The following is a 17231-nucleotide window of genomic DNA, read 5'->3' as shown; positions in this document are numbered from 1 at the left end:
ATTGTTTGGATCATTTTAAACTGAGGAGGGTGACCTGCAGGAGACTGCCCCATTTCCCCTTCAGCCCTGTAAGTTCCTGTGGTTCTTCAGCATAGTCTAGGCATTTTCTGCAGGAGGCTACCCTGACCTCCACCCACATCCCAGCACGCTTCCCTTGACATCCCCTCCAGCGCCCATCTCCTTGTGATTTGTCTCTGACTGTCTTCCATAAAGTGTGAGCCCTCCTCCACCTCTGTGTCCCCGGGTTGGGCATGATGGACTGTTGGTAACCCTGTGGGGTGAACACACTGTTGACCTAGTGCAGAGGTCCCCAGATAGGGCAGATGCAGATGGGGTGAGGGAGCTGGTGCCAGGTGCCTGCCACCCTCTTAGCTGGATGGGCCAGGCGTTCCTAGTCAGCCTCCTGCCAGGCCTTAAAGATCCAGGACCTGGGCCCTTGCCCACTTCCCGGCCTGGAAGCCTTGTCAGTTCATGTCATTTTGATGGGGAGTGTTGGGGGTTCCTTTCAGAAGTTAGAGCCTTCTGTGACAGGCTGATTTCTCTAGGGCTGAGAGCTCTTTTAACCACTGCATGATCAGCCCCCAGCGCAGCCCGCACAGAGAGAATCACCAGCCTGTGCCCACTGAGAGAGCGAGTAAGGGAGCCTCGGAGCACGTGAGACCGAGCTGCTTCCTGGGGCTGTGGCTCATGAGGACAGAGCAAGCCTCTTGACCCGGGTGTCACCTAGCATGAGAAACCCCCAGAATATTCCACACGCAGCTTACTGTGTAGCCATGGAGCAAGCATCCTGGATTTGGGGTTCTTCTGGGCCCCATTGGCCTGTTTTCTGCCCAATGGCCATAGCGTTCAATTGAGGGTAGCGTGGGGCATCAGGGAAGATGTAGGGTGTTGACAGTGGAAAGGGAAACCACTGTGGAACTACAGTGCCAAGGGGTTCAAAAGCCAGAGCTGCTATGTGGAGACCAAATATAGCCCTTGAGTTTCTGTTTCAGTTCAGAGACAATGCCTCAGGGGGCCTTGATGTAGCCACAAAGCAGCCTGCAGAGCAGAGGCCAGGCCTCCCGAGCTCTCCCCATGCCTCTCACCAGAGCGGGAGAGCTGTTGGCCCTGAATCTGGAAGGGAGGGGTCTCGGAGTGGGACCTGGGGTCCCCTGCTCCCTACTTGAGGTTCTTTATGTCCCCAGGGAGGTCCCTCCGCTCTCGGTCTCTTCTCAGCCCAGCTCAGGGAAGCGTGTTCCACTGTTTACCATCCACCCTGTCCCTGGGCCGCCTCCACCTCACTCGTGTAGAAAAATCCCCTTGTGTCAGAGGTCCTGGGGCTTTCTGTGTGTTTTCGAAGCCCATTAACTCAATGGACTCCTTAACTCACTGGAGACTTGTGAGTTAAGTCTCCAGTGAGTTAAGGCCCATGTGGGCCTAATTCTGTGCAGATGTTTTATCTTCCAATACCTTTTCCTCCTTTCCCAGATCTGACATTGGCAAAGACGGTCACCCTTTTATTGTGACTTTAGAAGGGATCAGTGCAGAGTCAGTGCAAACATGCTTCCTATGACTTGAAGAGTGAATAGCTTTTCTGGTTGTTTTCAGCACACGCCAAAGAAGATGAGTCAAGGACCTACACTTTTCTCTTGTGGAATTATGGGTAAGTACTGAAGGCCGTCCTGGGAGCTGTCCTCCTAGCCCTTCCAGCCAGGGTCTGAGTCTTCCAGGTGAGACGCTCAAAGCACTTTCTGGACACAAGTTCAAAAAGAGCAGCCCCGGGGACTCCTCTGTGTGTTTTAACTATTTTGGTCCCCTATGGTGTCTGAGTGAAGGGACAGGCACCGCTGTGTGGTTTACAACTCTAACATTGAGAAATTCTGTCTGATGATTAAAGTAATTCATGTTGATTTTATTCATTCAGAAAATGTACAATAGTGTAAAATATGCAACAAAACTTTCTCGCAGACTCAGTGGCCAGGGAGAGTTGCTGTTGATATTTTTGTGTATGTTTATGTTGTTGGCATTTTTTTATATAGCCCAGTCCACGTTGAACATGTAATTATGTAAAACTATAGTTGTTTGCTTTTTTCACTTGGAGCGGTTACCATCATGTTCCCGCAGCATTAAAATGGTTCATTTGAATGGTCTCCAGTAGTGCATTGTGTAGTAAATGCATCAGAATGTCTTCAGCGACGTAACTGTGGCCAGGCCGTGGGGTCAAGGGGCTGTTCTCTGCTGTCGGGATGTACAGTGATTATGTCAGTGCTTAAGTCTTTGTCTGCCTTGCTAGGATAGTCTCCAGGAGTGGAATAGACAGGCTGGAGGGCAGGGGCATTTTTAAGGCCCCTGATTCATATTGCTCACATGCCTTCCAGAGAAGATTGCCTTCATCTTCTGATTCTGTGCAGGTGTGAATTACTGTTTTTACAGGAGATAAAAAAAAAATGACTATTGATTATATTGATTTCTTGATGCTTCAGCTGGTTGGGCATTGTTTCACCTCTCACTGTCTCTCTCTGGCTCTCCTTGCCCACCTTTGGGGACGTCTTACCGGGTGAGTTTCCGTAACGTCTGTTTGGACTCCGAAGCCACTCTTGGATGATGGATGACTACAGTGGCCTTCCAGATTCCAGGGTGACTTTGGTTGGACTTTGTAGTCTCCCTTGCCTTTCCTTCTCTGTCCTTTCCCTCCGTGTACAGTGTTTTGTTTTTCTTCTTTAGATACAGCCCCCATAGATGAGGTGATGGAGGGTGCCACTGTGTCAGATTGAGCACTATGCCGGTCTCCTTACGTGCAGGGCCCCGCCGGCTCTGCCAGTGGCTTCATCTACATATGGGAGAATGGAGGTCTAGCGAGGTGCCTTTCTGCAAGGTCCCTCAGTAGGCAGAGTTGGACTCTGGTGGGTGGCGAAGGAAGATGGTTTTCTTCTCCACCACGTGCCATGGCTCTGGGACACCTGCGGGTGCTCCTGACGCTGCCACTGAAGAAGATGGAGACAGGGAGATCAATTGGCCTGGTTTACCATGCGACATACTTCTGAGGCCTCTCCCCACAGGATTGAATACCTCCCTGGTGGTTTACAGCTTTCGGCAAACCCTCAGCACCCCAGACACATAGCTCAGAAGCCTGTCTCTTTGCCTGCTTCCTGGACAGCCTCACCTTTGAGCTTCCTTCCTGTGTCATGTCTGGGGAAGAGAGAGAGGCCCCAGTGTGCCCAACCCCTCAACTCTGCCTAGACTTTCGCTGTCAACTGGGCCAGACCAGTAAACTGGATTGTGGAGACATTGGGCTTTATTTTAAGGCTGTTCAAGGCTTTCTGATCTTTGCACAAAGACCTCCTGCCGGGGAAGCCATGGTTTCCAGGAGGGACTGTGTTGAGTCTCCAGACTCCTGTTTTATAGAGTGGCTCTTCAGGATGTGCTGGCTGGGTGCCAATGCCTGGGTCCTAGGCTCTTCTTCTCTTCAGCAGGGTCCTGTCTTCCTTCTGCTCTGTGGGACAATGCCAGGACACTCTCAGGCAGCAGAGGGAGGAACAGGGAGCCTTTGGGGGTCTTTGGAGACCTCTTGTTCTCGTCGGCTGCTTTCTCTCCCATGGGCCTCATCTTTCTGTTGCTCAGCCCCTCCCTGATTCAGGAGAACCGTGCCGTGTGACCGTGCATCGCTAAGTGACCATTGCCTTGCCTTTGCATTTTCATGGCTAGCTGTCATAGATATGACTTGAGCGCCTGCTGTGTGTCAGGCACCTGCTGAGGTAGAGAGTGAATCAGACCCTGCCCCTTCCCTCAGGGAGATTTCTGTCTGATGGAGGAGAAAGATCAATAACAGTGAATTCCGCACGGCCTAGGCCGGCGTCCATGAGTGTGGAGGCCCTTGAGCTATGGGGATACCGCCCTGTCTTCCTGGCTAGGTTTCCTCAGCTTGCAAGTTGTGGGGATTTAAGGAGATGGCCACACACTAGCACACATCCTCCCTCCTGCCTCTGTCCCTTTCCTGCACTTGCTGATGGGGGTCAGCAGTCAGGGTCCTTGCCCTGCCCACTCTGTCAAGTGGAAGCTCGGGTTCCCTCTCCAGCCCTCCCTGTGCTCCTTGAACTGGGAGTGCACCCCAGGCAGCGAGATTACATCTCAGGTGGCCTGTTTTTATTTTATTTTATATTTACTTATTTTGAGACAGAGTCTTACTCTGTTGCCAGGCTAGAGTGCAGTGGTGCGATTTCAGCTCAGTGTAACCTCCACTTCTCGGGTTCAAGCAATTCTCCTGCCTCAGCCTCCCAAGTAGCTGGGACTACAGGCACGTGCCACCATTCCCAGTTATTTTTTGTAATTTTAGTAGAGACGGGTTTTCACCGTGTTGGCTAGGATAGTCTCGATCTCCTGACCTTGTGATCCGCCCGCTTCGGCCTCCCAGAGTGCTGGGATTACAGGCGTGAGCCACCATGCCTGGTGTGCCTGCTTTTCAGCAGTGGGGAAGCGAATACTCTGAGGGGCTGGCTGGACTTTTCAAGAGGGTTTTGGGTCCTTCCAGTGTTGAACAATGCTGTGCAAAGATAAAACACCAAATTATCATAATCACCAACCCTGCAGCCTGTCTCCTGAAGATAAAGGACTCGTGTTCTGGTGCTGAGCAGTGGAATTCTCCCAGGAGAGCTGGGGACGGTTGGCCCTGCGACTCAGGATTTTTTCCTCCTGAGCCCTCATGCCACAGTCCTCGCTGGAAGCCAGTATGAGTTCAAATTTCACAAATGTTCTGCAGAAAATCTGTGCAAGTGCATTAGGGCAAGGAGCACAGCATCCTGATTGCTTCTTAAAATGTCACCCTTTCAAGTCGCTCGGCCTCCTCTGCACCTACTTAGAGTGCTCGCGACAATGCCTTCTTATTTATTTATTTTTGAGACGGAGTCTCACTCTGTTGCCTAGACTAGAGTGCAATGGCACAATCTTGGCTCACTGCAACTTTCGCCTCCTGGGTTCAAGTGATTCTCTTGCCTCAGTCTCCGGAGTAGCTGGGATTACTGGCGTCTGCCACTGTGCCCAGTGAATTTTTGTATTTTCAGTAGAGATGGGATTTCACAACGTTGGTCAGGCTGGTCTGGAACTTTTGACTTCAGGCTATCCACCCACCTCGGCCTCCCAAAGTGCTGGGATTACAGGTGTGAGCCACCGCGCCTGGCCTATGCTTTTTTTTGTTTTCTTTAAAGCACTTCATGTCCTGTGATTGCAAGCTGGATGCTAGGTCCCTCCCCACTCCTGTCCCCCATCCCAGTTTAGGAACTTGATGCAGAGAAGTGGTTTTGTGCTTTTCAGTGTGGAAGAGAGAACAAAGCCAGCATGAAGCGTGGATGGGAGAAGCAGAGAGGGTGGAGCTGAGCGCTGCCCAGCCGGCCCTACACAGGGCTGAGTGCCTCTTATGAGGGTGCCAGCTCAGCCCCCACCACAGGGATCCTGCCAGCAGAGGCTGTTTGGACTCTGGGCCTCCTTTCCCATCTCCCAGAGCATCCCCAACCCACCTTCTTTGCTGAAGTGGAATTTCCTCTGCAATATTCTCTGGGAAAGAGCCATTTATATGACTGGGCCTTGTGCTCTCAACACAGGAAAGGAACATGGGTCAGGTGGCACCTCAGTGGTGCATCCCATCCATTGGTCAGCTGGCTGGGTGTTGAAGCCAGCCCTTGCTCCTGGCTCTCATTTCTAGTGTGTAAAAGAGGGGCCCAGGCTGTGGCTGAGCGGCATCCTGTGTGTGGAGAGGCGGAGCTGCACGCGCACGCAGTCCAGGCTCCCTCCAGATCTTCTGCCATTTGCAGTGGGGAACCCGGGGTCACACGCGTACTAGTTTAATCTTTCTTGGTGAAACAGGGCAAGTGGAGTGAGCGCCGTCTCCATTCACCCCCCTTGGCTAATTGCAACCATTCAATGCATTTGAATTGTAGGGACAATGGACACCACACATTCCATTTTCCTCACCACTCAGGCGAGGAGGGGACCTGGAAATCACATACTATGTGAGAAAGCGAAGGCAATAGCAATTATCTTAAAAAGGCTACTAGGAAAAGTCTTGTAAATACAAGTCAATGGACAGAGAACAAAACAATTCATATGCTAAAAAAAATTGGATGGAAACCCATAATTACTTTAGGAGTTATGGTAATAAATTATTTATTAATGTAAATTATTTCACAGGCAAAGAACATAGAGGAAACTTGAGCAGAAGGATCATACATTATGTATAAAAAGGAATTGTAAAAATATTATAGCAGCCCTCCTTGTGCCGTTCCAGTTCAGGTTTGTCAGCATTTTAATTATAAGCCCTTACTTTCAGGGTTTAATTACTTGGCTGTTAAAGTCTGCTCTGTACATAAAAGCGTTGTTCCCTGGGGCATTCTCTGTATTAATTTCTACAGGGTAAACCAGTTGGCTGTGTTGAGCTGGGGAGGACTAAGAGATTTTGCTTTGAGATGTGGTAGCTTTTGGTCTTTAAACTCAGCCACTATTTGTCGGGGAAAGTGGAAAATGATTGCACCTTGCAGGAAAAGGTGGCCTTCAGAGCTTGAGTGGTTTTGATTTCTTAGAACAAATAAACAATGAATGAATCAAAATGAACGACAGCAATAACCAAATCAGAGCTTCTCAGGCCCAATTACTGGTCTCTGCCACTTCTTGTGTTTTTCAGAGACAGTCATTTTGAATGTGATCGTTGGGCCAGGTCCTCCAGTAAGAGACTGCTTGGTAACCAGTGTATGCTAGAATGAGATTTGTTTTCATTGAGAAAACATTACATCCATATATAAGTATGTGTGTGTATATATGTATATGTATTATTTTTAAAGATTTGCTTTATTATTAGTTTATTTTTATTATGGTCATCTGTGTGATTTTTAAAAATATCTAAAATTGTTTGTTCATCAACACAGGATATTTAAATTCTTCCTTGTCCCATTCATTGGTTTCAGACAGTGTTTCTGGAATAAAGCACAGAATGGAAGTAGATGTAAAATGTGGTTGGCACATGATGGTGTTGCCAGTGACAAGTGAAATCAGAGCTTCCTCGGGCTGCCTTCTTGCCCAGGTTGGGCTGACTTGATGGGGAGGGGACCACAGTAGTGCCAGAGGGACAGGGAATGGCCACTGCCAGCCTGTCTGAGTGCCATGCCTTCCACATGGAGAGATGGTCACATTAGGCAGCCTGGCCCAACTGCAAGAGTGTGACCGTGGGACTGCAGACTAGGTTGACGTCTGGGCCCTGTCATTTGCTGGATGTGTGTCTATGTGGGAGATGTGACATATTTCTGAAGCCCAGTTTCCCCGTCAAATGGGCATTGCTGTGACAACCCATGAGATGAGTCTCGTCCTTGGGATGCACACTCATGCTCTTTCTCAGCTTCAACAAGGACCCTGTTGGAGTGTTAGCTGATCAGCAGTGAATATGCATTTATTGACAGTTTCATGAAAAGCTCTGTCTGCCGTCAATTCCCTCGTCTGTTTAATGGCGCCTGGCTTTGCTGTGCACATCCGTTGAGAGATGCATCACCAGCAGCTGCCTGTTTCACATGCTCTGTGCACACCCACAGTCAGGATGGAAATCCAGAGGAGATGGGGCACACTGACCTTGTTGTCCCTTCAGAGTTCTTGTTGCCATTGCAAATGCTAGCTGCTCCCAGTACATTTATGAGTGCCTGCGGGAGCTGGGGGGTATAGATGGTGAGACTGAGGCCCCTGTTCCCAATGCCCCATCTGCTGTGGCTTTTAACCTTGAGGATCCCACTGGGTATTTTTTGTAAGAGCAGAAACTTCCCAGAAGCAGTGGCAGCTGCCATGGGCCACCCCAACTCTGCTGGTAAGGGCAGGGCCCTGGTAATGTCTCTGAACCCTAGTCTTTGTCCTTAGCAGCCTCTCTGTCACCTCCCAGAGGCCTGCAGACCCGCCTTCCTGCTTCCTTGGATTTGGGGCCTGATGGAACATCCTAATCCCTTGTTCCTTCTGTCTTGTATGAGGAACTCGGTGTCCTGTGTTGCTGTCCCTGAACCCAAGACACAGCTGCCATTTTATAGTCCATCTCAGGTGAGTGGGCAGGACCTGAAGCTGCAAAGCCCGAGGACCTTTTGTTCCTGACACAGTCTGAGTTGAGTCTCCTTCTGGTAATACAGGCAAAGAGACTCTCCAGGGAGCCACAGGCTCTAAAGTCCATTTAGAAACAGATGATACCATCATGAGGGAGCTCATGTCATTTCCCTGCTTGTGTCTTCCCACCCCCATGTTCTTTTCATAAGATCAGTTTAGCAAAACCACCTTCAGAAAGACACCTCGGCTCTCTTGATTTTCCCATTGAAAGATTGGTGAGCTTCTCCCCAAACCAAGCATAGAATCTTTGTGCCCCTGAGGCCAAGTTAGCACAACCCAACCCACAGGGCAGGGGAGAGAGATTGTCAGCCCAAGTAGATAGGTGTGAAATCTAAGAATGAGTCAGCTGATCAGGATCTGACAGCAGGCTTGCTAATCGGGGCATTTTGTATCTTGGTCTCTACAGGAGGTGCTTAATCTTTTCTGAAAACCACATTCTGCTGTACTTATGTGACTATAAGGCACCGCTGAAAACAGCACAGAGCTCTCCAGGGCTATAAAACTCCTCTATCTTTTGAATATATGAAGACTTATAGACCCCCAAGAATCTGGGCCTCGGGAATTTTCCTTCACATGTGAGGGTAGAAATGGAAATAAGAACATTTGAGGTCAGATGTTCTTCTAAGTGTTTTTCTTACTTCTAGCTCTAGGATCTGTGCGCTCAGCAGTCTTCTGCCCTTCTTAAGTCACATGGTGGCAGGACCAGAGCCCTGCGAGTGAGAATTTGGGGATTTGGGTCCTTGTCTCTGCATATGTAGGCATCTCCTTCTCCTGTTCTTTGTGGCGTAATCAAAAGTCAGAAACTGCAAGCTCAGACGTCGAACCTCAGCTTTGGAAGAGACCTTGGTCACCTAATCTGTCCAAGACAGAGAGAACTGGGCCCCAGGACACTTGTGTGGCTCACCTTCCCATCTGCAGGCAAAGCCCCGTATGCATTTATGCTACACACAAATATACATGCTGTCACATATGTATCATTTCAGACTTGTGAAGATACGCTGAGTGGGGACACGGAGAAGCTTTGTATACCCTAAAGGCTAAAGCAACAGGCGCAGCATAGGACTGAACGGGCTGGTGCCATGCTCTCAGGCTGTGGGGCATTGCGCCCTCTCAGGGCTCCCAGGGGCTTGGTGTCAGGCTGCAGGTGGATGGGGAGCCCCTCTGCCTAGCTTTGGGACACAGCTGATGGGCCATAGCATGTTCTCAGGGAGAAAGTGGGAGGCTTCACACTCACCTTGTTCACAGGAGTAAGTTAGCCTCTCAGGCCTTTGCTAGTGGCTCTCTATCAAGAGCATGTTGTACAGCTTGAGAAGGAAGCCCTGAAGGTCCCATCCTGTCCTGTGAAACCTACAAGTTCTACTCTCCATAGTTCTACTTCCTGTAATTGGCCTAAACCAAAACATAAACACCAACTTTCAGTGATGTTATGAATTCAAATTTGTAGAGACCAGAATTGTCAACCCTCCTGAAGCTTCTGGGCAGTGGTGCCGGATGGCCCCAATGGCCGCCATTCTGACAGATGTTTGAGAACTCAGGTCTCTATGTCGTCTGCATTCCAATGCCTACCCAGAGAGATTCTGATTTACCAAGTCAGAGATGGGGCCTAGAAATCTGCATTTTAACAAACAGCCCCAAAGGATGCTCCTGTAGGTGGCCTAGAACCCACATGTTGAGAAGTTCTAGTGCAGAGAAGCCAGGTTACCACTCCAGCTGGGTTCCACAGAGGCTGGTATCCAGTTGCAGCTCTAGTTGAGTCAAGCCTCAGCTAGGAGAGCGTTTCCAATACTGTTAATTATCCTCATGATGACTGCTGTTTTTGAGAGCCTACTCTATACCCTGTACGAGATGCCTATTTAATTTTCATAGTAGCTATGAGGATAAGTAACTTACAGAGCTGAGATTTGAACCCAGGCCCTTGCCCTTTCCACTACACCAAGTGACTATTGCTCAGTAGACTCCTACGTCCACAGCCATTGTGACTTCAAAGACTTACAGTTGTTTGTGCAGAAGTGATATTGAATGGAAGGGGTGGGGGCACCCCGTATCCTCTTCTCAGAGGCCTACCAAGGCCCTTTGTGTAGAGTGACGTCAGGGCCTAGCGGTTGGGGCAGTTTGCCATTAAAAATTAGCTTCTATTCCTGTTTCTTTTGTCTGGTGATCTGACCCAATAAATTGCTTTCTGTTCCCTGAGCGAATGGCAAAAACATAGGGCTAAACTTAGCCTCGATTGTTTTTACTTTTCTCATATTGTACTTCTCAAAGCGATAAAGATAGAAACAATTAAAATATTATCTGCCTGCAGGCTGCACAAGTGGCCACCTGGCTGGTGTTGATACACCGTAGCAGTGCTTTACATTTCCAGAGTGTCTTAGACGTGACTGCCAACCAACGCATCTCCTGGCTGAGTCGCACATGGCCACAAGGCCCAGGTGGGGCAGATGGTTCAGGGCACAGCCCAGGTTGGACTTACCCGGCCAAGGAAGACTCACCTTTGCCAAGGACAAAAGACACATGAGTCCAAGGGAGCGCCACATCCTCTTGTAGCTTTTATTTCAGTTTGCAATCCAGTCCTTCATCCGTGCACCAGACTCAGGTCTGCTGTGTGCCCCGCTCTGTGCTCGGCACCGGGGAGCCTCACTGGGGCTGTGCTTGAGAGTCTGTGGCTTAGGAGGAGAAGTAGATGTGTAAGCAGATCAGTAATTACAGTTCGGGTGCACAGAGCTAGGAGAAGGTGCATCTTCAGAGGAGCTTTGAGTTGGCTTTTTAAATGAGGAGACTGACTTGGTGAAGGGAGGATGAAGGCAGGAAAATAACATTCCAGGCCTTTGCAAAGAGTGAAAGAGCTGATGTTTGGGGGAAGCTGCACTTCCCTTCACAGTTAAAAACTGACTGAATCCTCCGCCCAACAAAGAAATCTTATATATTAGGCCATAGAGGCTTACTCTGTAACACAGGATGAGTAGGTCCTGTAGGAGTTCGTCATCCAGCTCTGATGTCCTGGGTTTTGATAGTCCCCTCGAGGCCCCGCGAGTGGGACTTCCAGCCTTTCTGCATGTAGATCTTACCTGTGCTCGCTCCCGCAGTACAGTTATTAAACTTTAGTTTTGTAAAGAATCGCTGGTGCGTAAGAATTACTCTTTTGGGCTGTCTACGCAGAGCCGGGGGAGGAGGTGTACTTTGTGGGCTGGTTCAGGGATTCTTCAAGGGTGAATCTGATGCTATATGATTCTTTTCTGACCTTCACTGTCATAGGAGGTTTGATACCTGGAGCGTAGGGTTTGTTGGGGGGAACAATGGGGAGGTGGGCCCAGGTGCCAATCTGAAGCGCTTGCCACCTTTCCCAGAAGCAGCGGGTAACAGCTGAAGGGAATGGGCCACAATAGGTACTAGGTGGGGGCTTCAGAAAGTTCTCTAGAGGCAGTGAGGAGATAGGACTGGAGTAGGGAGGCCCTGAGGAGTCCCTTTAGGAAGCACCAAGATTGCAGGACGGCCGTGGAAAGGAAGGGCACTAGCAGATGAGCGAGAGGGCGTGTTCCTGTTTACCCGGCTCCCAATTCCCCTTTCTTTTCATGATTTCCCTAGAGGTGGGGAAAATTCCAGGCCAGTGGCACAAAGATGGAAGAGAAGATGGTATCCTCTGAGAGTGGGATTAACTCCTTTTTATCCCGGGTTTCCCTGAGACCTGATGGAGACACAGTCTGTAGTATGCCTCGGGCTCTGTGCGCGCCGGCCACCCTCACCGCTCCGTGCCCAGCCCGTTGGTTTCCGCCTCAGTCGGCCACATTCCTGCCCCATCTGGTGCCTCAGTGCCTTGTCCCAAAAGAGAAGTTAGTGGCCAGCGTTTTCGTATGGCAACCTCCTGAACACCCAGAGGAGTCAACCCAGAGGAGGGCGGGCTATGGGCCCCCACCCTGACCCTGGCTCACCTCCTGAGTTAAGCAAGGGCACAGCACCCGTGGGCTTGGTGCCCACACCCCCCACATATTTGGTAATACATTTTTTCTCATAGAACATTTGGAGACTATAGAAAAACTAAAGAGAAAAAATAAATTAACCAGTTCTCTGCCAATCCGCTATTAACATTTTGGTTTATTTCCTTCCTACCACAACATACCCATTTTACTAAGTAGGAATCACATCGTCTATACAGTTTTATATCCTGTTTCTTTACACTTAGCTTTATATTACTAGCATTTCCGCACGCCATTTAATATTCTTTGAAACTCTGCTTCTTCATGCTCCATGTTATTCCTTGATAATTGATTTAACCAGCCCCCTGCTGTAAGATGTTTAAATTATGTTTACCATTTTGCTATGACTCATTTTGATGAACATCATCATACATAAATCTTCACTTTCTTCTTAAGATAACTTCGTTTTCTTTTAAGTCAGATAACTGGAATAGTTGTGACTCTGTCAACAAGAGTTTATATTTTCTTTAATTTTACTTTATAGTTGGTCATGGTGACTCATGCCTGTAATCCCAGCACTTTGGGAGGCCAAGGTGGGCGGATCACTTGAGGCCGAGAGTTTGAGACCAGCCTGGCCAACATGGTAAAACCCCATGTCTACAAAAAATAAAAAAATTAGCTGGGTGTGTGGTACATGCCTGTAATCCCAGCTACTCAGGAGGGCCAGGCACCAGAATAGCTTGAATCTGGGAGGTGGAGGTTGCAGTAAGCTGAAATCATGCCACTGCTCTCCAGTCTGGGCGACAGAGCCAGGTCCTGTCTCAAAAAAAAATTTTATATTAGTTTATTGAACTTTCAGCTGCTGACTAGTGTCAAGCTGAAACTGATTTAACAGAATGGTGAATACCTAAAGGAAGTGGTTTCCTTGGGTGCTGAAGCATATTTGAATATCCTAATGGAACTTGCAGGAAGGTACTTTGGATGATTTTTGGAGGAGCAGATATCGAGACCTGCCGTGGTCAGGGCCTGAGAGATCTCAGAGGTGAGATGAACAGCGTGTGATGAATGAATCGGATGTTTAGCGACAGTCCTGCTTTGTTGCAGCCGGCTTGCCTGGGCTTTTGTCTCCCTCCTGCATCTCCAGCTTCTGAGGCGCTCCGTGAAGACAGCCTCTGGACAATTTCTTCCCTTGTTCCCTGCCAGGGTCCCAGCCCCTCAATCCTTATCTCATGACCTTGGCGGGATGCCCAAGAAGAAGGACTACCACCGTTAGCTCTGCCTTGGCTTTTATTCTGGGCTCCTGGCCCTTGCTTTGTAGTATAGAAAAGGGCCTGTGCTCTGGGGCCTGACTAACCTGGGTGTACACCCTGTCAGGTATTAGCCGTGTGGTCTTGGGCTAGTTGCTCAATGTCCCCCAAGCCTCAGTCTCCCTATCTGGTCCATGATTGTACCTGTACACAGGGTGCTGTGTGGATGACACAGCCCAGGGTAAATGCTCAGTAAGTGATCTGCATTGCTCTGAGACCCGGCGTGCATTTAAATACCTACCGAGTAGCATTGCAGGTCTCACTTCTATTCTCTTGACTGGCTCAAGCCATCCACATGTGCATGGTTTGTAAATATATATAGGTTCGAGGAAATAGTGCTAACGAGTTGTTCCCTGATAGCACGGCATATTTCCTAACTTTGCTTTTCTACTATAAACTTGAATACAGGAGCGATCTCAAATTTATCTTTGCATCTCTTAAAATTCCCAGCATGGTGCCTGATTCCATAGTAGAAATACAGTATCTAGTTCTTGAATATTTCACAGAAATAAAGGTTCAAGTGCAAATGTAGCATTTCATAGCAGAGTAGCTTATTTATTCATGTATTCAAGTAAAGACCTGAATACATAAGTTTAAGTGGTGCCCTTAAGTCTGTGAAGCCCAAGACTTGTCCTTACAGATTTTAATTGCTTTAAGTGAAAAATCGAGTGAACACAGGGAAAGCGCTGTGATTGGCAGCCATTGATGATGTTGGTGTTGAGCATTTTGGTGGAGGTGACCTAAATCAGTACAAGCTCCAGCTTCTATTCTTAGCAAAGGCTTTAAAGGTGGAATTTGGGTGAACTAACCTGGCAGTGCCCCAGCCATCTTGTGTCCTTGGCCATCTGAGGTGTTGAGAGACATTTTTGGTTGTGGTCTTCTGCTGGGGCATCAAGTCCCAGTCCTGAGAGCTGCAACCTAGTGGCACTTAACACATGTCTTGTCCTGACTCTTGCCAGCCAGGGCAGGGTTCAGGGCGATTCGGTTTCCCATCCATAAGATGAGAAGGCATTTTGGATGAAAATTTGCTTTGGATTCTCCTGGGAGGCAGTGTGGTATACTGGAAAGAAAACCCTATCAGGAGTCCCAGGGGTATATCTGGATTCTAGGCCCTGCTCTGCTTCCACTTCAAAGCCTTGGGATTCACCTCCCCTCTCTGAACCTCGGTTTCTCATCTGTAACATGAGGTTGGACTGGATGGTTTCTAGGGGCCTTTTGGCTCTTAAGATGCTATGTTTGAAATGGGCTGTTGGTGTGGAGCTAATAGAGGTCTGGAGTGAAGGCCTTCTCAAATTCTGTTTTCTCCTTGTCATTTATGAACCAGAAAATGACAGATGGCGAGACCTGGACAGGAAATGCCCTCTTCAGATTGACCAACCAAGCACCAGCATCTGGGAATGCCTGCCTGAAAAGGACAGCTCACTGTGGCACCGGGAGGGAGTGACCGCCTGTGCTGTGACCAGTCTGATCAAAGACCTCAGCATCAGTGACCACAACGGGAACCCCTCAGCACCCCCTAGCAAGCGCCAGTGCCGCTCACTGTCCTTCTCCGATGAGATGTCCAGCTGCCGGACATCATGGAGGCCCTTGGGCTCCAAAGTCTGGACTCCCGTGGAAAAGAGACGCTGCTACAGCGGGGGCAGCGTCCAGCGCTATTCCAATGGCTTCAGCACCATGCAGAGGAGCTCCAGCTTCAGCCTCCCTTCCCGGGCCAACGCGCTCTCCTCCCCCTGTGACCAGGCAGGACTCCACCACCGATTTGGAGGGCCGCACTGCCAAGGGGTGCCAGGCTCAGCCCCCTGTGGACAGGCAGGTGACACCTGGAGCCCTGACCCATACCCCATGGGAGGGGGCCGGCTGGACCTGCAGCGGTCCCTCTCTTGCTCACACGAGCAGTTTTCCTTTGTGGAATACTGTCCTCCCTCAGCCAGCAGCACACCTGCCTCAACGCCAGAGCTGGCGAGACGCTCCAGTGGCCTTTCCCGCAGCCGCTCCCAGCCATGTGTCCTTAATGACAAGAAGGTCGGTGTTAAAAGGCGGCGCCCTGAAGAAGTTCAAGAGCAGAGGCCTTCTCTAGACCTTGCCAAGATGGCACAGGTAAGAGTCCTGGCAGCCTGGAGTCACCTTGGTGCTCACTGGAGCCTCTGCTGGTTCTGGGCCATCCTGGACAAGCATAGAACTCCAGTTTCCGAAATACGCAGGAGTTGGTTAATTTCCTTGTTTTTTAAACCTGTTCAAAGATAGCTTATTTCCAGTTGGTTTTTAAAACACGTTTTTTTTTTTTTCTCTCTATTTACAACCAAATATTCCCTTTCACTGTGAGCATAGTGCTAGGGGTACAAGGGCAGCCAGATGGTGAGAGGCGGGGCGTTGGTGGGCAGACTCAGGGACCAAACACTGGGAATCCCCTCTGGCCCTTCACTGGAGCCGTCTCTCCCAGGAAGCCACCCCTGTAGCTGCTGCAAGAAACATTCACACACACTGGGATTCAGTGTCCCTTGGATGATGCTGATCCTGAGATTGGGCTTGTGGGTAATGGTTGCTGAGAGCTAGTGACTGGGGGCAGTTTATTCCTTTGATTAAACTGTTGAAATATGAGGCCGTCGAGAAGTTGTGATCAGTATCCTCTGAGCTGCTTCTGCAGTCATCCTTGCCCTTCACTGTAGAGGAAGTGTCTGGCCACATGCTCCTGTCACTTGGACTTTATCCTCTTTGTCTTGGAGCCCTGCCTTGTGCTAACACTGATCTTGGATGTTGATTTGAGTGAGATGAACTTGGAGTTAATACTCCGTCATCAGGAGAGGCTGTGAGCCTGCTGCCTCTGTTCGTGGCTGGGGATGGCAAGGTGATTATGAGGCCCAGGAAGTGGTGCTGGCCCCCATGACCTCTGACTCAGGGATCAATGAGCTTGGTTCTGTGTTCATTCAGGACGCCGTCAGTTGCTTAATGCCACGGTCTGACCATCATCTTTTCTGGACTTGTTTCTATAAACATTGGTCCTCACTGGGTTTGAGGGTGAAGATCATCTTGTTGGTGAGGATGGTTTCAGAGGGGTTGGCCTTGGTCATTCAGCATTTTGGCCAGATCCAGGGCAGGCAGGATCATCGTGCTCACTGTGTTTCAGGCGGGCATAGCTGACTTCCTTCAGTGCCTGATGTTGTTTTCTCAGTTGGGTCTTCTTTCCTTTTACAAAGAGAGTGCAGTTTCTCTTCATGGGGTTTTGCCCCTCTCTCCTTTACTTCCTACTCCTAACATAGAGGTCTACCCGGAAGGGAAGAGGTGCAGGTGTCTTAGGTCCAGAGCATACCTGGCCCCGAGTCCAGACTTTCTGACCACCTTTGTTCAGGAGCCTGGGCGCTGGCTGGGGCAATAGGAGGGCAAGATGGTGGTGTACTTGTGCCTCCTCTGTGCCAGTGCGATCCGCTTAGGGGAGGGCCTGCAGGGGTGTGGGGCAGAGCTGCCCCTCCTCATCCAGTTTCTGTTTCTTCCATTGCGGCTCCAGGCGTGTGCCGTTCTCTTTCCTGCATAGTGGACGTTTTTTACTTTACTAGCTGGACAGGAATTGAACACATTTATTGGATACCCAGAGGAATTTCCCCTCTCTAGAAAAGTTTACATAGGTAAAAAGGCTGGAGAGGTGACAGATTTGGGTGACTTCTGATGAAAACCCACAGTCCAGAGTTCTGGGTATGATAACGGCTTCAGTTAAATTTTTAATGCCGAGCATATTTTATTACCTAATAAGCTAGATAGGTAATAAAAACAACATACATGTTATTATATTTTACTAGCCACAGTTGGAATAACACCACTGGCATCATTGGAGACATTTCCTGACCTCGTTTGGTGAGAAACTATTTAAAAATAATATTGCTCGGTGGGGCTGTGCCCAGTTGTATAGACGGCTTCGTTGGCT

At 49.3% G+C, this 17231-nt stretch overlaps 1 protein-coding gene across 3 annotated transcripts in view; it reads left to right on the top strand.

Moving 5' to 3' along the window:
• FAM53B (family with sequence similarity 53 member B) overlaps positions 1-17231 on the top strand; it is a 115026-nt gene that overhangs the window by 45417 nt on the left and 52378 nt on the right. For all 3 annotated transcript variants that reach the window (XM_032281941.1, XM_032281942.1, XM_032281940.1), the window contains 2 exons: positions 1588-1642; positions 14640-15412. In XM_032281941.1, the coding sequence (XP_032137832.1) occupies positions 1588-1642; positions 14640-15412 (828 nt within the window). The remainder of the gene's footprint in view (positions 1-1587; positions 1643-14639; positions 15413-17231) is intronic.

The sequence above is a fragment of the Sapajus apella genome, unplaced genomic scaffold, assembly GCF_009761245.1.
Source record: "Sapajus apella isolate SASKATOON/1434 unplaced genomic scaffold, GSC_monkey_1.0 scaffold13, whole genome shotgun sequence".
Lineage (NCBI taxonomy): Eukaryota > Metazoa > Chordata > Mammalia > Primates > Cebidae > Sapajus > Sapajus apella.
This window is presented reverse-complemented; position numbering and strand designations above follow the sequence as displayed.